General features: G+C 36.9%; 2 protein-coding genes and 10 non-coding genes across 33 annotated transcripts in view; 3 read left to right on the forward strand and 9 right to left on the reverse strand.

Moving 5' to 3' along the window:
- CEP295 (centrosomal protein 295) overlaps positions 1 to 9,588 on the forward strand; it is a 49,232-nt gene extending 39,644 nt beyond the window's left edge. For 3 of the 11 annotated variants that reach the window (XM_087433578.1, XM_087433579.1, XM_087433587.1), the window contains 9 exons: positions 431 to 534; positions 1,089 to 1,191; positions 3,150 to 3,289; positions 4,309 to 4,489; positions 5,192 to 5,853; positions 7,132 to 7,272; positions 8,617 to 8,689; positions 8,853 to 9,195; positions 9,280 to 9,588. In XM_087433578.1, the coding sequence (XP_087289704.1) occupies positions 431 to 534; positions 1,089 to 1,191; positions 3,150 to 3,289; positions 4,309 to 4,489; positions 5,192 to 5,853; positions 7,132 to 7,272; positions 8,617 to 8,689; positions 8,853 to 9,195; positions 9,280 to 9,472 (1,940 nt within the window). In that variant the 3' untranslated portion in view covers positions 9,473 to 9,588. The remainder of the gene's footprint in view (positions 1 to 430; positions 535 to 1,088; positions 1,192 to 3,149; positions 3,290 to 4,308; positions 4,490 to 5,191; positions 5,854 to 7,131; positions 7,273 to 8,616; positions 8,690 to 8,852; positions 9,196 to 9,279) is intronic. The other 8 variants (XM_087433582.1, XM_087433583.1, XM_087433581.1 and 5 more) reach the window with 6 other exon arrangements.
- LOC147916662 (small nucleolar RNA U2-19) lies at positions 661 to 740 on the forward strand. The gene has a single exon (XR_015552849.1). It is a non-coding gene; the product is annotated as a small nucleolar RNA U2-19 (small nucleolar RNA).
- On the forward strand, positions 930 to 1,001 carry LOC147916663 (small nucleolar RNA U2-30). Its single transcript, XR_015552851.1, has one exon. It is a non-coding gene; the product is annotated as a small nucleolar RNA U2-30 (small nucleolar RNA).
- TAF1D (TATA-box binding protein associated factor, RNA polymerase I subunit D) lies at positions 9,556 to 19,580 on the reverse strand. Of its 12 annotated transcripts, XM_087433595.1 has the most exons (13): positions 19,413 to 19,580; positions 17,747 to 17,864; positions 16,601 to 16,985; positions 15,546 to 15,721; positions 15,166 to 15,226; positions 14,627 to 14,799; positions 13,709 to 13,753; positions 12,663 to 12,711; positions 12,430 to 12,465; positions 11,581 to 11,631; positions 11,132 to 11,180; positions 9,897 to 10,527; positions 9,556 to 9,655 (listed from the first exon to the last, which is right to left on the reverse strand). In XM_087433595.1, exons 2-6 carry the CDS (start codon positions 17,803 to 17,805, stop codon positions 14,635 to 14,637), a joined length of 846 nt encoding a protein of 281 aa, XP_087289721.1. In that variant the 5' UTR covers positions 17,806 to 17,864; positions 19,413 to 19,580; the 3' UTR covers positions 9,556 to 9,655; positions 9,897 to 10,527; positions 11,132 to 11,180; positions 11,581 to 11,631; positions 12,430 to 12,465; positions 12,663 to 12,711; positions 13,709 to 13,753; positions 14,627 to 14,634. The 12 variants fall into 12 exon arrangements, with proteins under 12 accessions (XP_087289721.1, XP_087289728.1, XP_087289725.1 ...); XM_087433602.1 differs by lacking the exon at positions 13,709 to 13,753; XM_087433599.1 differs by lacking the exon at positions 12,663 to 12,711.
- On the reverse strand, positions 9,740 to 9,866 carry LOC147916664 (small nucleolar RNA SNORA25). The gene has a single exon (XR_015552846.1). It is a non-coding gene; the product is annotated as a small nucleolar RNA SNORA25 (small nucleolar RNA).
- Positions 10,282 to 10,403, reverse strand: LOC147916665 (small nucleolar RNA SNORA32). Its single transcript, XR_015552840.1, has one exon. It is a non-coding gene; the product is annotated as a small nucleolar RNA SNORA32 (small nucleolar RNA).
- LOC147916666 (small nucleolar RNA Z40) lies at positions 10,876 to 10,948 on the reverse strand. The gene has a single exon (XR_015552841.1). It is a non-coding gene; the product is annotated as a small nucleolar RNA Z40 (small nucleolar RNA).
- On the reverse strand, positions 11,308 to 11,442 carry LOC147916667 (small nucleolar RNA SNORA1). Its single transcript, XR_015552842.1, has one exon. It is a non-coding gene; the product is annotated as a small nucleolar RNA SNORA1 (small nucleolar RNA).
- On the reverse strand, positions 11,702 to 11,839 carry LOC147916668 (small nucleolar RNA SNORA8). The gene has a single exon (XR_015552845.1). It is a non-coding gene; the product is annotated as a small nucleolar RNA SNORA8 (small nucleolar RNA).
- Positions 12,549 to 12,621, reverse strand: LOC147916669 (small nucleolar RNA SNORD5). The gene has a single exon (XR_015552850.1). It is a non-coding gene; the product is annotated as a small nucleolar RNA SNORD5 (small nucleolar RNA).
- LOC147916670 (small nucleolar RNA SNORA18) lies at positions 12,760 to 12,890 on the reverse strand. Its single transcript, XR_015552844.1, has one exon. It is a non-coding gene; the product is annotated as a small nucleolar RNA SNORA18 (small nucleolar RNA).
- LOC147916671 (small nucleolar RNA SNORA40) lies at positions 13,897 to 14,024 on the reverse strand. The gene has a single exon (XR_015552852.1). It is a non-coding gene; the product is annotated as a small nucleolar RNA SNORA40 (small nucleolar RNA).
- Positions 19,581 to 19,684: the final 104 nt, after the last annotated feature.

Genomic DNA, 19,684 nt, shown 5'->3' on the forward strand with positions numbered 1-19,684 from the left:
TTAAGAAGTAAAATTCCTCCTTGTCCTACCATTCATAATTATCTACTGACTGCACTTTGGTATTTTCCTTTCTTGTCTTTTTTATTTGCATTTATCTGAACTTTGAGATCATACTGTATTTATGATAAAATATTCTTGCCTCTTCACTTAAAATAATGACAAAAGCATTTCCCATCACGTTAGCTCTTTTCTAAAGGTTTTTATTCATAGAACAATGACAACTACAGTTTTCTAGGAAAAAGTATATTGTGCTGACTAGTAAATATTTTTAATGAATAATAAAATGAATTTTTTCTTTTCTTTTTGGTCTGAGATAAGGCAACTCTACGAAGCACAATATGAAAGAAAATTGTAGGAAAGCAGGAAATGATGCCCTCTGGTGCTAAGAAATTGATATGCCATAATCCGAACCCTTTCCCCCCCATTTCAGTCAAGGTCAAGGAGGCTGTGCTTGAGAATCATGCAGTATTAAGCTATGCTATGGAGGAAGAACAACATACATATCTGGGTCCAACTGTGAAGCCAGATAATAAGGTTAGTAATGTCTTAATGTGTCCTACATTGTTAGAGCTATTTGGCTTCGCATTGTCTTCTGTTTAGCTTATAAAAGTTGTGAAATATTAAAGTCTGTGTTCTCTGAGATCTGCTCTTACTGAAGTGGATCAATGATGAAAATAGCCAAATCTGAGCATCAGAGGACCTTCCAGTCTACCTGATGCATGATCTCTGTAGTTCTGAGAAGCAAAAGTATAGAGTAATTTAAAACAATAAGGGCTTATGTCTGTTTGTGTGTATGTCTGTGTGTGTGTGTGTGTGTGTGTGTTTGTGTGTGTGTGTTTATAAAGGTGACAGTGGATAACTGAGGACTTGTTGATGGATGAATGAGACTGGTGGTGGGGATATGTGTGTATTAAAGGCTAATCAGTTCTGAGCAATGATGACAAAAGGTTTTACCACTGATCTTTATAACTATGAAGGTTTCTACACTTGATCTGAGCTCAGAATTGATAACTGCTTATGTTGGTGATTTGGGTTTTTTCTAGATATTACTTTCTACATTGTGGTCTAATGTTCTTGTTAATTTTTAGGCTGAAACACAAGAGATTTATCATGAGCCATTATCTTCAATAACTATTTCTACTGGGAGCTTGTCAAGTAATGAAAACACAGATTTGAGCCTTAACAATCCAGGTAGTAACATCAAAATGTTTATAAATAAACTGAAAGACCAGCACTAGTTGAGTTGCAATACAGTGGTGAGAGCAAACATTGCTTTTCACAGTGTGCTGAGTGGGATTGTTTCTTTAAATCTCAAAAGTAAAGTATTCATGCCTGATAGAATATTGGACAGTATGATGTTCTAAACATGATTGGAGGGCCAGCCCCGTGGCTTAGCAGTTAAGTGCGTGCGCTCTGCTACTGGCGGCCCGGGTTCGGATCCCGGGCGCGCACTGACGCACCGCTTCTCCGGCCATGCTGAGGCCGCATCCCACATACAGCAACTAGAAGGATGTGCAGCTATGACATACAACTATCTACTGGGGCTTTGGGGGGAAAAAAAAAGGAGGAGGATTGGCAATAGATGTTAGCTCAGGGCTGATCTTCCTCACAAAATAAATAAATAAATAAATAAATAAACATGATTGGAAGTCACAGGCCTGCAGACCCACAGGATGTTCTGTGGATCCCCAACAACACTTTGAGAAGTATGCACTAATGGCACATTTCCCATTCAGTGGGAATCTATCTGAGCAAATTTCTTGGTTGCACTGATTCCTTACCAATGTATATTGCTATGCCTCTCTACCAAAATTTGTCTCTAACCAGCCATTAAATATTTTCATTAAACTGAATTTTCAGAGTCATTTTCAGAGCATGTGGACCAGAGGGAACGAGAATGTCACCAGTAAGGAAGAGGAAACAAATATTTTAAGTTCTATAGTTCCTTCCTCACAAGTTATTTATCAAAGACAGGACCCTTGGGACGTTAATAAACCTCTTTTCCTGCAGTGGAAAAATTTACATCTGGTCAAATGCACATTCAGCAGATGATGGACAAGTACATAAATGAAGCAAATTTGATGACAGAAAAAACAGACTTACCGAGTAAAATTATTTTGAACAAATACTTTCATATAAACTATTTTTAGCTTTAACTTTTTAGTTTTAAGTAATGATTGAGCTTCATGTTTTTATGGCCTGTTGCAGCAGTTATGATATGGAAAACATTGAGCGCGTTTAGTGAGAGAGGGGATCGGAAACTGATGAAAGAACATGTAGAAGAGAATAGCATAACTTCTTTTACTGTTGCAAAGTTTATAAAAGCTTGAGGCACTATTGCCAATATTGAGAACAAAAGCTCAGAAATCAGACAGACCTCGATTTGAGTCCCAGTTTGACAGTTTACTAGGTGTGAGACCATAGGCAAGTTACTTACTCTTTCATCTTCTATACAAGAGGGATGTTGGAGGTTAAATGAGATAATGCACATAAAGTACAACGTCTGGCCCATACTAACACTCAGTGAGCTCTTTTCTTTTCTTTTTTTTTTTTTGTGAGGAAGATCAGCCCTGAGCTAACATCTGATGCCAATCCTCCTTTTTTTGCTGAGGAAGATTGGCCCTGGGCTAATATCTGTGCCCATCTTCCTCCACTTTATATTGGATGCCGCCAGAGAATGACTTGACAAGCGGTGCGTCAGTGCACACCCAGGATCCGAACCTGTGAACCCCGGGCCACCACAGCGGAGCACTCGCACTTAACTGCTAAGCCACCGGGGCAGCCCCAGCTTTTTTCTTTTTTTAAATCATTGATCCTAAAATGAGCTAAGTGAGAATAACAAAGCTTATAGCAAAGCAGTGATCATAATGGCCCCTTACTCCTAATTAATCTCATAAGACTTTGCGCCTGGTAGAAATGGAAACATATTTGTGAAAAGTTTTGGTCATTGAGAGTATCCCCATTTTTTTTGCACATCGGAAATAATGATAGGACTTAATTTTAAAGCATCTGCAGGTAATGAAAAAAATGGAAGTAATTTTGTTGAATTAGAATTTCCTAAAAATAAACTTTTATAAATATGTTCTTAGTACTAATCTAGGCTTTATTTTTTAAATAAATTTATCTTTTTTTCCTCAAAATTCCAACAGTTGACCTTGACTTTCCAGAATTGGAATACACTTTTCCAAATTTGCATCATCAGCTGTTTAAACCCTTAGAACCACATCCAGATTATGATTTGTCATCATCATCCTCTGGAATTTCTCAAGACAGCAGACTCTTTTACCAGGTATATTAAAGTAGATGCTTCATTGCAGTGAATTTCCAAGAACAGTTTTTCTTTTCTTCTGTTAGAACAGAACAATGGTTTTTTTCCGTGGCTGCCAATTAGCATCACGTGGAAGGTTTTAAAGATGCCAGTGCCCAGACTACACCCCAGACCAATTAAATCAGAATCTCTAGGAGTGCTCAGATATCACCAATTTTTTTTAAATTCCCCAAGTGATTCCAGTGTGGACCCAAGATTAAAAACAGCTGTATTAGAATTTTGTCCTATCAGCGTTATCTCCAGCTAGTGAGTATGACCCATAAAAGTCTGGAGAATATTTTTTTGTTTTGTTTTTGTTTTTGTTTTGTGAGGAAGACCAGCCCTGAGCCAACATCTGATGCCAGTCCTCCTCTTTTTTGCTGAGGAAGACTGACCCTGGGCTAACATCCGTGCCCATCTTCCTCTACTTTTTTATATGGGACGCTGCCACAGCATGGCCCAACAAGCGGTGCATCAGCGCATGCCTGGGCTGCTGCAGTGGAGAGCGCGCACCTAACCGCTTGCGCCACTGGGCCGGCCCCTGGAGAATATTTTTATTGTTAGTTTTTAGTATTTTTGTTTGTTTTCTTACTTTAATGGAATTCAGCCTTAAACAGTTCAGGTAAATAGAATTTTGCAAAATTTAAAACATCTCTTGCTATGCAGTAAAGTAGCTAAGACTCAAACCTGGGGCTTTCTGCTCCCACAGCCTGACATCCTGATATTCCAGGCTGCTCTGCATAGTTCCTGCTTATCAGAAAATGATCTCATTGTGTTCTACACTCTATCTGGTTAATTCACAATTTGTTTTCTAAGTAATCTTTTTTAAAAGTCATTTTCATATTAACCAAAATGGAAAAATTGGGTTTGAATAAGCAAATTACTAGTGTGATAGTCAAGTGGTAATTAAGGAAGAGTAATCTCAAAGGAACATAATGATTATCGATTGAAATGGTAATACATAATCAATATTTCAGCCTTTTTCTGCTGTTTTCCATTAGAGCTCAGATTCTTCATGTGGAAGCCCCCGTGCTACTTTATCATCCAAAAGTACAGACTCTTTTACAGCACTGAGGAGGACCAGCCTGCATTCTTCTCTTAACACAAGCCTGAACCAGCAACCTGACCCTAACTTGGCTCTTGCTGCAGCTCCGAGTTTTGCTACAGAAAATATTATTGAGGGTATGTATGATTAAGTAAAAAAAAGTTAAATAAAACACAGTACTTTTTCATGGTTGTTTACATCCATTTTCCTTGGAAATTGTGCTTAGCAGCTCTTGATTGGTCTCCACTCCTGTCGTCACCCGTCCCCAGTGTTAGTACTTCTCTTTCTTTAATTGTGTATTTATTTAAGTAACAGAAGTAAGACATGCTCAGTTTGCATTTTTAGAGTACTGAACTTGATAAAAAGCAAAAGTGCTGCCTCTTGCTCAACTTCCCTACCTCAACCCTTACAGTTAACAGTTTAAGCATTGTTCTCAAACTTCTTGTACAAATTTTATATATATAGGTGTGTATATATGCATACATACACACCTATACATATATACCTATGAGATATACATGCAGGGTTTAGTCTAAGTCTTTTTGTTATTAAAATCAATATTCTGTTCTCTTATGGGGTAAAAGTCCTCATCATGTCTAATAGCCATGTTTTCTTTATTAAATAATATTAGGAGGAAATACGTAGCTTGAGCAGTAGAGTTATTTGAAAATCACTATGACCATCCATCCTTTAGCTTTCTATTTGTGTTTACATACATCTTCTTTCACTCCTGAAATTGTAGGAAGTAACCTATTTTTGGCAGCTTACTCATAAAGTATTAGACTGTATCTGTATCCAAGTTTTACAACATATAATTATAATGAACTGATGTCTTACAGGATCTGAACAGTCTTTTCAACAGCTTCTGCCAGAATTTTCTTCACAGGAGGGGAGCCAGCATGCTGATCTACCAAGTATTTTTAGCATTGAACCAAGAGATTCTTCCCAAGTCATGGAAAATCAGAACTGCTCTTCTGAACAGACTGAAATATTACAAAATAAGAAAAAAGGTGTTCATTTCCAGCTCTCTGTAGGAAATTTGCAAAGTTCAGTCTTCAGTTCATCTGCTGAAGCTAATGTATTTCATCAGTTAAATCTACAGCATAGCACTCCATGTGGTTCTACCTCTAGTGAGTGCTCAATAAAAGACCAACTAGAAGGCAGAGAAGAAAGACGGGGCTTTGAAGAAGTAGCAAAAAGAGGGATTGATAAAATCTTACAAAGTCAAGGACTCACTGAAGATGATAAAAATGAAACCTGTGGGGTTTTAAATATAAATCCACATGTAGAGAAACTTGACTCTCAATTATGTGTAAGAACAGTGGAGATGGGAACTTCAGTTCAGACACCGTATTCATTAACTGTTCAGAATGAAAAATATTTTGAGAATTCAACTAAAGCAGAAACTCCAAAAACCATCAGAAACCTATCTCAACTAGCACAGTCAGAGTTCTCTGTAAATTCTGGATCATTTTCGTTACAGAGCTCTATTCCAGTCTGGGTAAGTGAAATCTGTGTTGTATAAATAGCATGTAAATTCATTTTCAGTAAAGACTTTTGAAACAAAATTCAAGGGAAGCAACAAAGCTACTTGTTAATATTCCTGAGATAGTCAATCTCGTAATCATTGGAAATCTCCAATGAACTGAGAAAGCTCCAAATGTTAAGCTGACCTCTGAATTTTACAAAAGAGCTTTCCTCACATTTCCCTTCTCCAGCTCCCCTGAGGAGTGGTGGCTCAGCCTGTGCTTCAGCACTTTCACTGTTGAACCTCATTTCACTGCATTGGATTAATCTGCTTGGTTTCTTTTTTGTGAAGATTAGCCCTGAGCTAACATTCATTGCCAATCCTCCTTTTTGCTGAGTAAGATTGGCCCTGGGCTAACAGCCGTGCCCATCTTCCTCTACTTTATACGGGACGCCGCCACAGCATGGGTTGTCAAGCAGTGTGTCAGTGCACACCTGGGATCTGAACCTGCGAACCCCGGCCACTGCAGCGGAGCGCACGCACTTAACCGCTAGGCCACCAGGCCAGCCCCAATCTGCTTGGTTTCAACTTCAGGCGCCTGAATATGGTCTTTACCTTCTAGTATTGTTTGTGCTTCTACAGCTAAGCATATAACAGAGATTGACATAAGGGACATCTAGACCACAGATGTGTTGTATTTGGCTGCTTTTAGATTTTTTTGTAAATTCTTGTTCGGTATTTAAAACTAAAGATATTTCCCTTAAAAAATGTAGTCTGGGAGCTGGCCCGGTGGCACAAGCGGTTAAGTCTACACGCTCCGCCGTGGTGGCCCAGGGTTCGCCAGTTTGGATCCCGGGCGCACACCAACGCACCACTTGTCAGGCCATGCTGTGGCAGCATCCCACAAAGTAGAGGAAGATGGGCACGGATGTTAGCCCAGGGCCAGTCTTCCTCAGCAAAAAGAGGATTGGCAGATGTTAGCTCAGGGCCGATCTTCCTCAGAAGAAAAAAAAAAAAACGTAGTCTGGCAGCAGTGGCCTACATTTGGCTGCAGCCCAAAAGGCTATCTAGCCTCTATAAGCATTTGGGTTTGTCATCTTTGCAGTAGATATTTTCAGACAATCATCACATTATTTCACCAATCCTCAAAGTCCTCTCCAGTATTTCTAAAAGTGGGTTGGGGATGGGGGAGGCACCACCTTGGTCTTCACTAGCCATTGTTGTTCTTCCTCCATAATGTACATTATGTTCACATTGTGTTTTAAGGCTATGATTTTTGGACATGGTTTCCTTTTTAATTTGACTACACAGGAGACAGAGTCTGGCCATGGTATAATGGAAGAACCAGAACTTACATTAGTAAGCACCAGCGATATCAGTATTGCTGAAGTGGATTTTGCAAACTTAACCCTAGAAGACGAGAGAGAGAATAAGGCAAAAACCTGTTTTCAGGTAAATTTTGTACAACCCATAGCTGAGAATTAGCAAACAGAAAAGGATATTGGTTTTTTCACTTATCTTTCCACATGGCATTTTTTTCCTTACATTAGAATTGTTTGCAAACTAATTTCCTTCCCCATATTAGATGCCAGTACAGTAAACTACAAAGTGAACAGGAGCTTAATGTGCTCATAGCAGAAACTGATGGCTGACAGGGAAAGCCTCTCAAACCCCCCTGATGGCATTGTCTTGTACCCTGTAGTAGTCAGTCCTAAATACATGTATTTATGATGCTCTCAATTTCATTAAGACTTGGGTTGGAACTCATGCCTTCCATTCCCCAATGAAAGAAATACTTGATTCCATACAAGTTACATGAGAGGCAGCAGAGGTGCTCTAAAGCTAGGTAAGGAAATCCAGACCTGAGGTGGAGACAGAGTAAGTGGTATTGCTTTGGAAGTGTATTTTGCACTTGCAGTGCTTAAGTTGCTGCACGTTCATTATACTTTTTTCCACTACAGACTATTCTTGCCTGGCTCACCATTTAAAATCTTAGAAGGTTATCATTGAAGGGAATTCTGCCGTGGATGTAATTCTAATTTAGTAAGGACTTTAGATTAATAGATGAATTCATTTAATAAAACTGAAATTGAAACTTAGAGAAAATGCAAGTCACCCTCACCAGCTGTTTTATTTACAATCTGTTTTTTCTCAAACACTATTGTGCATTGTCTTTAATCCCCACAACACAATTTTGCAGATAAGTCCCAGATAGTACATTTGTACACTGTGCTACACAATACTATGGCAGAACCAATTTTTTTTGTGGCCTGATGCCATTAGAAGGGAATTCACGTAAGAATATTCCAACACATTTAGAAATGGCTCCACGCTACAACTACTAATTGTTTGTTTTATGATCACTCACAGGGTAGTGAGGACACAAATAGACAAGTAGTGAAAATACAATAGAGGTGGTATTGAAGAAAGATTTGGTAATTACCAAAATCAGGTGAGGAAAAGCTTTGGGCTCGAGTAGGATGGGAAAGCAGGCTTAATTGTTTTCTAGTACTGCTGGTCAGCTAAAGCATTTTAATAGGAATAAAACCATTTAAAAAACTCCCTTACCGGAAAATTCAGTCCTAAAGTTACTGAGACAGATGTGAGGGCAGCACGAATCAGTGAACTAGTTGAGAATCGGAGCCGAGTCAACTGGACATTTATCCCTGTATTGCAACTGGGGACTGAGTAGTCACTCAACCACCCACCACGAAGGGAACCAAGGTTTAGAACCTTTGCTGTAAGTCTGTATGATGAGGTGAAAGTGCTAAATTCATCTAACTTTCTTGCAATTAGGTGAGTGAATTTCTGCCTCTTCTATCAGAAACATCAGAACATTCTGTGGAGAAGCCAACAACAGTGTCTACAGGTATGCCTTGAGCATCTGAAATGGTCACTGAACCCAGGCACAATGGGACTTCCCTACTCAAGTTCTCAACCTCCACATTTCTAGGAGGGAAGTAGGAACCCCACAATCCTAGCAAAATAAAAAAGTTTGAGATGAAAAGAGCTTTTGTTTTTTTCGTTAACAGAAATCCTTCCAAAGTTTACAGCTATACCAGGCAGCTTGCAAGAGGCATTTATAAAACGAAAAAAATCATTTATAGCGAGATCCTCCCAGAGACAGAAAGAAATCAAGAATAAAATCCGTGTCTCTGAAAATTCTCAAGGCAAAATAGTTAAGGAGAAACCTTCTACAGGTATGTTCCCCACATTTGTATGTTTTCACAAAGAGAATCTGGCATTCTTTATTAAACCACTTGTTCTCTGCTCAGGCTCATCTATGAGTCACCTAAAGGGTGTGAGTAAAGTCAGAGTGTCACTTCCTGAAGACAGAAAGGCCACACAAGCCCTCATGCACCAAAGGGCTTTAAGGTATATGTATGTGTGTCTGTATATATGAATAGTAATGCATATTTTTGAAGTATTTGTCTTTAATTCCATATAAATTTCTTACAGATTATACAATCAGTTAGCTGAAGTGAAACAGCAAAAGGAAGAGAAAGCAAAGCAAGAGGCTTATGCCCAAAATAGAGCAAGGGCAAAAGAATTTCATAAGGTGAGTAGGGCCCCCTACAATTTTTCATGTCTAAGGTACACCACAACTATAACTGCTAAATCTTATTTCTATTCCCTCCACAGAAAACACTAGAGAAACTTCGAGCCAAAAATATATGCTGACTTTCTACAAAAAGTGTAAAGGGTTTAACGTAACATAGGGTAACATAGGCAAAATTATTTAAAGTCAATAAATTTTTATTTAAGTAATTTCACACGTTGTGATTCTTTCCACTGCCCCTTAGTTCCTCCAAAGTTTTGAGTCTTCAAGATAGCCCTAAAGAAGAGAGTAGGCATTGGTTAAACTTTAGACATTTTATTTACTTTTCCACATCACCCATCATGGCTATAAGCAGCTAAATCTTGTACCTCCTCAGGAAAACATAGCACTACTGAGTGACTATTATATCCTATGGAGAACTTCAATCTTTGGTCACAGCGTTAAGAGCTCCTGGTTTTGGTACCACAAGCCCTCTTTGAAATGACCTATAAATTATCTTTTTCTAATGTGTACGTACCTTTTAAAAAGAAATTTTGCTCAATCCACGGTTGTCATGTCAGTCAGTTCTATAACACAGGAATATAAATATAAGGTTGCGTTTCCAGAGATGATCATGTCAATTCTGAAGCCAGCCTCCCTATTAGCTCTATTACATTACAAGCAGCCTGGTTTCTAGCAACTCAGTTTAACCAGGCAATGGATAGTTGCAAGACTCCAGAGATCCAGGCATGCACTGTTCAATAGGCTCTAGCCATGTACCACCAGTGAGAATTTGAAATATGGCTGTTATAAAATCTCATTGATTACCACTGGCTATTATTACAAAGTCACATATGGCTTGTGTTCTATTAATACTGGGCAGTGCTGATCTAGGCAATGTAAATAAAACCAGTAAGGGTTAATAATGTTCCCAATAGGCTGAATGCTAGCAAGGTAGCAGAAGAAAAACCTAGTGGGAAATTTTTTTTATGGTCATGTCCACAGCAAATGAGAAACTACATTCTAAAAGCCTTGGTAATGACCATTATACCCTGAAAAATAATGTGCTGTATGGTAAGACTATAAAAAACAAGTAACTTGCCATGATTCTTTTAGTTCGGCTTCTTTGATTTCCACTTGAATATGAACATTCTTTAAAAATTCCCGACCTACGGAAAGATTTTAAAGTTTATATTGGACTTCAGTTTTCAAAATGAGGTTGATTAGGTTCCAAAGTATCCTTGAAACCCAGTTTCCAACTAGTATGTATTAAAAATTCCACGCTTAAAATTGCAAATAGAATAAACATCTTTTCAATCCAGTTCATTTAAACTAAATGTTGAGAAAAAATATATTTTAAAATTAAGGCTTAATTAACCATTTCCATTCATACCTGACTTACATGAAAAGTATTCTCTGATCAGTAACTCCAAAGGTTTGGAAACATACACATGTTTCAGATAACTTTTACCTTAGAGCTTTCATGTTCTATGGTATAGCACATAATTAATGTATATGTATGTTCAGAAAGGCTATTTTCATTCAGCCCATTCAGAGCAGTTGAACATTTTGCCCATCATCATAACATCATACATCACTAGTAAGCACTATAAACAACACATGGTGGCCTTTTTAAGATCTATAGGTTTTTTTTTTTTTTCATTTTCTCGTTAAGTGGTGATAACAAAGGACCACCAGGATTAGCAGCAATAAGAAGTGAAGTTAAAGTCTGTTATAAAATAGAGAATTTGAGGGAATACATTAAAATCTTACCTGTAATCTCTGTGATCCAATTTCTTCAACCAATTTACTTTTTAGGGCCCTAGGAGTTAAATTGTAGGCGTACACGTTGCTATTTTGGCAAGGGATCTAAAAGTATATTACTCCTTAATCATTTCTATTATTAAAAAATCTTTTTACATCCAATTTTTACTCATGAGCCTAACAAAAAATGTTACAGGTCTCATTGTCACCACTGCAATAAACTTACTGTGATGGAAGCATAACCTGTGTCTCAATATAGCCACATTAACAATTTCTGGACACCATGAACAACAGTGCCCATTTTCATCTAGAATGAGGCTTCATGAAAGTTTCTCTCAAGCTTATATATACACCATGCAAAAGGCTTTTGCATCTGTATAGAAGTTCTGCTGTTCGGCTGACCATGCTATCAATAAAGGAAAGAAGCTGCCTGAAGCAACAGAAATAGAAAGCCTTACATGTTTAGGGTCAGAGTCGATGGATCTGCCTGGTTCTCAATATTAGACAACCTAGAAAAAGAGACGCATTAGTTCCTACTGAAGATTATGTCAAACTGAACAGTATGAGCAACTACAGGAATACTGTATCAATAAAAATACCAGGTTTAACATGCATGAAGCCAAGAAAACCAACGATGCCAGATACTGAATTTATATCGCACTGTCCTTTGAACACCCAGCAGGAATCAACTGCTGAATGCAGATACCATGCAGTGCAATCATGACTGAACTAATATAAACTTATTTTTACAAATCTCTAAAAACCTAAGTTCCTGTAACAAGTAAAATAAATTCACCTTCATTCCTAATTGTCATTTCAATGAGGGAACTACATTAACTGCATTTTAAACTATAAACTGAGTAATCATTATCTTTATCCCATCTCTTTATATACACTTACAGAATTGAGTCAAATCACTAAAAGAAAGAATGCACTAGAAATAAATATCATGGTTGCTCTTATTGGGCAGAATTCTTTATAAGAAATGCAAAATCCATTATCATAACATATTGAAGTATAATGTTATTAGGATGATCCATACGGAATTGTCAATTCAATAAAAGGGTACAAAAATGGAGGCATTTTCATTTGGTAGCCCTAGACATACACTCTCCAGTTTTTTCCCCAATTCTGTATATAAATACAAATAATATGGCAAATACTTTGGCCAAGATCTTAATAATTCTGTTTTATACCTAAATAACTACTAGTCACAACAGTAATGGAATGCTGTACTCATAATTTATATTTTTTCAACCCTTTTGAATCGTTAATAATTTTCAGTAGAAATCAATTACTCCACTTACCTCTAAACATGAGTTACGTTCAAATCATATTCACTCCTACAGATAAAATACCAAATAAAAGATTTAGGACAACTTAAGTGTGTGATTAAAAACTAACACCTATACAGAGATATATCCAGCTCTGTCAGAATTAAGTTTTAGTTCACGTCTGTATCATTCAGCAGTTGAACAGGTAAAATTCATCATCTGAACTATAATGGTACCAAGATTAACTATCACCAATGAAAACTTACCTAAGCTATCACACTCTAAAATAGTACAGATCTTGGGATATGCCAAAACCTAAGAAAAAAAATTTTTGGCTATTAAATCCTTTCATAGTTTTAACAGCTCTGTCTTGTAGTTCTTTCTCACAGGTCTAACAGATAGTTCTGTGAGTCAAGGAAACCACACAATTACTCTATGAGGCGTTTCCAACGATGTAGGTCTACAGAAAAAGCCCCATCGGGATAGACCTCAACCACTGTTTACACTTTTTAAAAAACATAAACAAAAGTCTAAGATTCCAATTATTAGAAAGAACTGTGATCTGCTCCAGACTCTTTGATGAATTTGAAATTGTGTAAAAACATCCATTTGAAAAGAAATTAAAAGAAATCATCCCATAAATCAATCACTTGGTAAGATTTTAATAATGCTGCTTAGAAAAGGCAGAGTGTATATACTGATAAAAACATGCAAAGTGCCAACTAGCTAGTATAGATGAACCAAAGGAAAAAGATTTCCATGCACCAATTGAAGTCTTGATTTTTATTAACTTCAATACTGATTGATTACAGCACAATTTTTACTTTAGCTGAATTTTGCCTCAGAATTTAAGAACTATATAAAATATTTTCTTAGTTGGTATCGATTATAAAAATACAGAAAAATATTAATGTGGCTATGTTATCTGGGAATCACTGGAAGATAAATTATTGGGTTAAACTTTACATCATTCAAGTTTATGAAATCTTGAGTCCTAGCATTACACTATTCTATCTTCTACCTCATGTTGGATTATGCATTAATTAAAAATAATGTTGTATGTGCTTGAGTGGCAGCAATATCCAAGATTCTGATTATTGCTATAGCCTTACAGTTTTGGGACCCTTTACTGCATGTCAAGTGAAGGTGGCACAATATCATGATAAAATGTGTGAATCCTAAGATTCCTTTTCTGAAATCACATCATAAACAGAAATTAAAAGTTGGCAAAAATGTGTTTCAATAATGAAACCTGTGGAGATTTAAATTATCTGACAATGTACATTTAAACAAATCCAATCTGAAAACTCACCTAAAGCGTAAGACTTAAGTCCAGACGTGTTTTCAAGATAAAAACCTAACAAAAAAAGAAGCCATCTTTGTTTCATGTCAATGTTAAAATTGGAATACTAAATCAATATAGCCAAGATTTGCCTTTTATCCTATGCTTTTTAGTTGTCAATCAGTCCCCCAGCCCCCATCACTTTATTCAGTTTTAGGTATGTTCCTTCTTATCTGTATCAAAACTCATACTGAACAATGAGCTCTGGGTTGCAAAAGAGGATTTATTTTTTGCACTTGTCTATAAGTCTTTGTCCACAAGTTAAACAAAAACAAACACAAGTGCTATCATAAAATGAATTATATATAGTGGCATAATCAACAAAATACAGTGGTGATGACAAGAAAATGGCAGTTGAAATATTCCAGTAGTTAGGAAGGGAAAATTAAGTTCTTATTACAGTACTAAACATTTGACACTAAAGAAAGGTCACTTGTCTGAATAAAACTGGGATAAAAATAAGGTTCCAGGTACCCTAAAGAGGGTGGTTGGCTGTCAATCAGTAGTGATTATAACTAAGATTTTTCTTTTTAGGATTACAATCTCTGTACTTCTTTGACCCAATGCTCAAATGATGCTTATAAGCTCTTACCCTGAAATAAACAAGTATAGGCAAAAAAAGTAGGATGTTCTGTTTATTATTTACTAAGTGATTATTTCTTCCATGAAAGCCTCAATTTCTTGTACATATATGATTTCAGTTTTAAAAATGTTTTTTTCTAACAATTACTTCTTATTCTTTAGGAGTTTCTTTCACGGGTTTTTTCAAAAGTTCTTTTTATTTTCTCCTTTGAAGGTTGTTATCGTGAGGCTGGCATATATATATATATATTCATATTCATCATCTTTTCTTTCTATAAAAAGTTGCTTTTTCTCAATTGTGTTTACCTTGACATTCATATACCTATCTTCTTTTCAGGCCATTCTGTCCTCTGTCCAATGTTTTTGGACTTTGACGCCTTCTTTTTAGATAAAGCAGCTTCTTCAGTATATTCCTCTTGTTCTAAATATACATTCATCTTCTTTGGTAATTCAGAACTTATTATGAAATAATTATCCTCCTGCATACAAAATATCAATATTAAGCAATAACTAAAACTTTAGTGCTTTAGTAATTACACATAACTGAGCTCTAGGTTATTTCAAGTAACATGGAGACTACATTGAGAGGTTAAAAATCCAGATTAAGTTCTGCTTATTTTCTCATTTGATATCCTAGTAGCAATACCACATATTAAAACTTATTCAACAATAGTATTGAAAAGTCCATGTTCTCTTCAACTATCAAAAAAATTTATTTTTATTTTTTCATTTCCTACACCAAATGCATTCAGCCTTTCAAAAATCGAGTCTAAGATACTATTGGATAAAATTCCTGTACCAACTGCTGCCCTCCCCACATGTAATGGAATAAAAATGTCACTTACCACCAATTTGATATCACATTCATCAGCATGTTCAAGATTTGTTGCAACCTCATCCTCTGCTCTGTAATATTAAAATATCACTCAGATGACAAAATCTTCTAGAACCCAATTAGTATACTGTCATAATATACAACTGAAACAGTAATACCAGTCAAGGAGAAAAATTATGTTGTCATCCATTAACACTCCAAAATGATATAGCGCAACTGTACTAACCCAAATGGCATACTGTATCTGTGCTCACATCACTATTAAAGTATAAACAAATCGTAAACAAAGTATAAACAAACTTAAAGCATAATATGGGGCATTAAGATTAAATTTAAAAACATTTAATTTGATAAAACTTATGACCAAAATTGTTTCACATTTCAACTTACGCTGACTCTTCCATAGGAGAGATGGATCCATCATCATCCAAGTATTTGTATCTACGACTATCAAGGTCTTCCTTTTCTAAATCTTCGCCGACATTCATTTGTCTCAAGGATTCCTTGAGGTGGTATTCATACTTCAGTTTTTCAAGGTAGTTGAAAAATCCTCTTGCTACTGCTTGCTATATATAAAAAAAAACACCATATTTTAAGTCATGGCCTTACAAAATAAAATTTTCTAACTCAGCATATGCCCATATTCCAAAATGGCAAAGATCCCCTCAGTAAGAAGGCTTAGTGATCTTGATTTAACTACTCTGCACCATGGAGATCACATATAATTTATTAAATGCCGGCTGTAAAAAGAATTCACTGTTCTACCTAGTAAGTTATCAAACTTCCCTAAGTTGGTACCAAGGAAAACTGAAGCATAAATCTCGTATTGTTTGGGAATTACTAAACACATTTTTAAATGCAAAAAAACAAATTTCTAATGTTTATTATTATCACCTTAAAACATAAAAGTGTAACGAGTAGTAATCCTTTCAATTCAGATTTTAGAGCAAGAGACTTAATTATGCAAACATTTAACTAAAATTTTTTAGAGTCTACTGATAAGCATTAAAGTATTTATCAGGCAATTCTGTCAGAAATTGAATATTCAATATCTGTAAGAAAATAAAATCTATTTTAAAGCCACTTAACACGAAAGGCAGGTGTGGGTTTGACTTAGGTTACCATAAAACAATTGGGAATCATTTGAGTTGTAGGGAGGATGTTTCAAGACCTGATAGGATGAAATCAAGGGATTTTATAGAAACAGCCTCAGAGCACTTCATATATAGGCACAGTCACTGAATATACCAGTGAAGATTCCACCCAGAAGCCCAAGTGAAGTTTGAGGTGAAGGATGGGATGGTCTTGAAGTGTTAAGTCAGTATGGAAGAGTATTATCACAGTTGCAGACTATGTTCCAGGTACACCTAAATTCTGAAAGGGACCAACAATTCATTGCAGACATTTTAGCTATATGTATCAGCAAATATAAAATACTGACTCACCTCAAAGGTTAAAATTTTTCTCCAAGGTAATGGTTTTCTTCCATTCTTTGATTCTAAAAATGGGAATCCATGTCCTTTGTTTTTTATATGTTTCCTTTTTATTTGTGAGCTTCTAGTGTTTCTCCTTCCTTTTGGTCTTCCCCTTGGTCTTCCTGTTGGCTTATATTTCCTCTTTTTACGTTTCCTTTTTTTTTGTTTGAATCTTTCAAAAATAGCTTTTAAAGTCAATGGTTTTGGTTCAAAAGATGAGTCACTAGATGAATCTCTTGCTTGAACATTTTCAGCTGAATGAACAAATTTTCTAATCAAGTTTCTTTGCCTCGGTTTAGGTGAGTAAGGAACACACTGAGTTTTAAATAAGCTGCTACCAGAGGAAGAGTTATCACTAGAAAAAAAGGGAAAAAATTGCATCCTCTTATATTACTGAATGCTTATTATCAGTAATGTACTTTTCTCCCACAGACCAAAGAAGGAAAACATGCTCAGGATAATTTTTAAAAAGACAGGCTCAGTCCTAGCCAACCAAGTTCTGACCACTCTACCTAAAATGGCACATAATGCCATGTGCCATACTGCCATAGCACTTACCAAAAAAATCTGAGAAATAACAAGTTCCACAAAGTCTTGTTCACTGCTAGACCCTCCTCTAAATAAAACAAGAGTAGCCTAATAGACAGATACTTGATGTGAATATACTAGAAATGCTGATTTTGATTTCCCAGTGAGATCAATGGATGAGGTTATGTAGATACCTCCATCATATACAGAAGCTAGCATCGTTGATAATGTAGAATATCGGAGCAAGTTGATGTTTAAGCAAGACACCCCACTGATGTCCATTTTCTTGTTGTAACACTAGGATGATTTAGTTAGGAAGATACCAAATCGGCCCAGAGAATATACTCCTGTTTCCCTGCATTAAGAATGCGTCCAACTGTTAACTATAGAAGTAGATAAACTTTGAAGGTCTGTGTAAAACAGGTTTTCCTTTTCTTTCCCAATTCTTGAAAATTATCTTACCGCAACTCATTATCTACAATGATTTATGCTTTCCCGGAAATTCAAATACAGTAAACATCATCATCCAATCTGTTTCCCAGTAAAAATCTGGTGGTGGTTGTTGCTCACATAAAAAAACGCACCTACCTTTGATTTTCAATTTCCACAGCTGAATCAGATGGCGTTATACAGTCGAGAGAATCCATTCGTGATATGTATTCTCCAAATCCCTCTCAAAATTGTTTTATTCGTCAGTTGTTCTTTGCTTTAAACAGATTTGACAATATAAAATTTGTGAATGTGATATAGTTTCCCTGAACAAATAAATGCTAACACAAACAGCTAATATCCACGTAATGCAAAATTTGATGTAGCCACGTTATGCCATTATACATCAATTAAGGCAAAATCACATAAAAGGCCTTTAACATTTTCTTGTAGGAACTGTCCATTTCAGATCAAATTCTAAAACCTAGAAATTTTATTCACCTGTTCTTTCACTTGTGCTTTCTAAATCTATCCAATGGAGTACTGTCATTTCCACAGAAGTATCCAACATTTTTCCATAACAGTAAAAAATATTAGCCATACAGTAATGTACAATTATGAGTATTAATGTACCATTAGTGGCCCAAAAGCCATTTTCCAAGAGCACATGGTAACTCCTAGGAAATTTTACAAAGCCAGAAGACAGACTGTGGCCTCACTACACCAAGAAAAATAATCATCAAGATTTAGTCTCAACCCAACAGACCATTTTAAGCTCCTGGTCTGGGATTTTCATTTATGGCCTCTTCTCATTCAAACTATGATTCATCAAAGTCACTGTAAAACTTCATTAGCATATTATCTCTTTGCCATTATGGGTATTAATTTAAAAGTTCTGAACTCTCAAACTTTTCAATGAAAGGCTCTCAGACTGCAACAATGGTGCCCTTTGTGTTCCTTTTTATCTCCTTAGAAGATTTTACAATAGTTTGAGCAAAAATAACAGAAAAAAGACGTCTTATTTTACTACCGCCATCTCCCTTATAGAGAATGCCATCATTCTTCCGTTTTTGTATTTTTCTTAGTCTTTAGCATACTCGAGAATGACAACTAAGTAAAGCTATCAATAAGGTCACACAGATTTTAGATTTGCAAAACGTCCAAAGGACTCGTGGTAATTTCATGGTGTTTTACTGTAGCTTTTTAAAATGCAGAATCTAAGAATTCATGAAATAACTGCTCAAAAACTCAAAATTGAGTCCAATAGCACTGATGCTATACCTGAGGTTAAATTTTTTTTAAATATCAGCGCATTATCAAAATAAAGTGGAGCTAATTCAAAAATCACTTTTTCGGAAACTGTTTAGAAAGCATTCCTACTAAGTGTCGCTTGCTATTCCGAGACTGCGATGAGAGGCCACATGGCCCGACAGAGCGCTTTACCCGCGCTAACAATGCTTTTAACCCCTCACTGAGTGACCTTGGCACGAGTGTCTCCGGGAAGTACCTAACCTCATGCAAGGAAAATGGTGTCAGTAATGGTTACCCCGCGCTTATCAAGATTAATTCAGAAAACGTGTACCTGTCTGTAATACATTTTAACATCTACATCCCAGATACGCTGGACCCCGTCCACACTATAATCGCCTATGCCGGCCGCAGTCCAGCCAGTAGGCCTGAAGCCCACAACCGCCAGCCCCCGCACTCAGGGCCTGACTTCTACGGCTAGATCCTCGCGAGCAACACGGAGGGGGTCCCTGGAAAAGCTAGACGAGCAACCCCTCCCTCGCCCACCAGGCCCGGGCGGCCATGTCCTCTTCCTTACCCATCCAGACTGGCGGGCGGCTTGCACCAACAAGCGCCGGCTCAGCACGGGCCTCAGCTGCGTACTCGCTGCCCGCAACCCAGGACTCGGAGGGGTGCCTCCAGCAACCTCTCGCCCTCCGCACTCCTACACGCCGACAACCACCTCCCTCCACAGCTGCGCGGAAGAAAAGGATAGGCCACCCACGGAACGCAGCTAATAGTGGGGCCGAAGTCTCGCGATAACATCTTAACTCCGGGAAGAAAGTGAGAGGTGGGAGGAGGTGCGAGACC

Source organism: Ceratotherium simum, chromosome 7, assembly GCF_057802395.1.
Source record: "Ceratotherium simum simum isolate JZ-2026a chromosome 7, ASM5780239v1, whole genome shotgun sequence".
NCBI lineage: Eukaryota > Metazoa > Chordata > Mammalia > Perissodactyla > Rhinocerotidae > Ceratotherium > Ceratotherium simum.

Excerpts from the sequence above, each read along its gene's own strand:
- TAF1D (XM_087433603.1), bottom strand. The coding sequence starts at position 17,805 with ATGGATTCTCTCGACTGTATAACGCCATCTGATTCAGCTGTGGAAATT. Across the intron at positions 16,986-17,746 it reads GTGGAAATTGAAAATCAAAG|TGATAACTCTTCCTCTGGTA; the intron begins GTAGGTGCGTTT and ends CTTTTTTTCTAG. Across the intron at positions 15,722-16,600 it reads GAAAAATTTTAACCTTTGAG|CAAGCAGTAGCAAGAGGATT; the intron begins GTGAGTCAGTAT and ends TTTTATATATAG.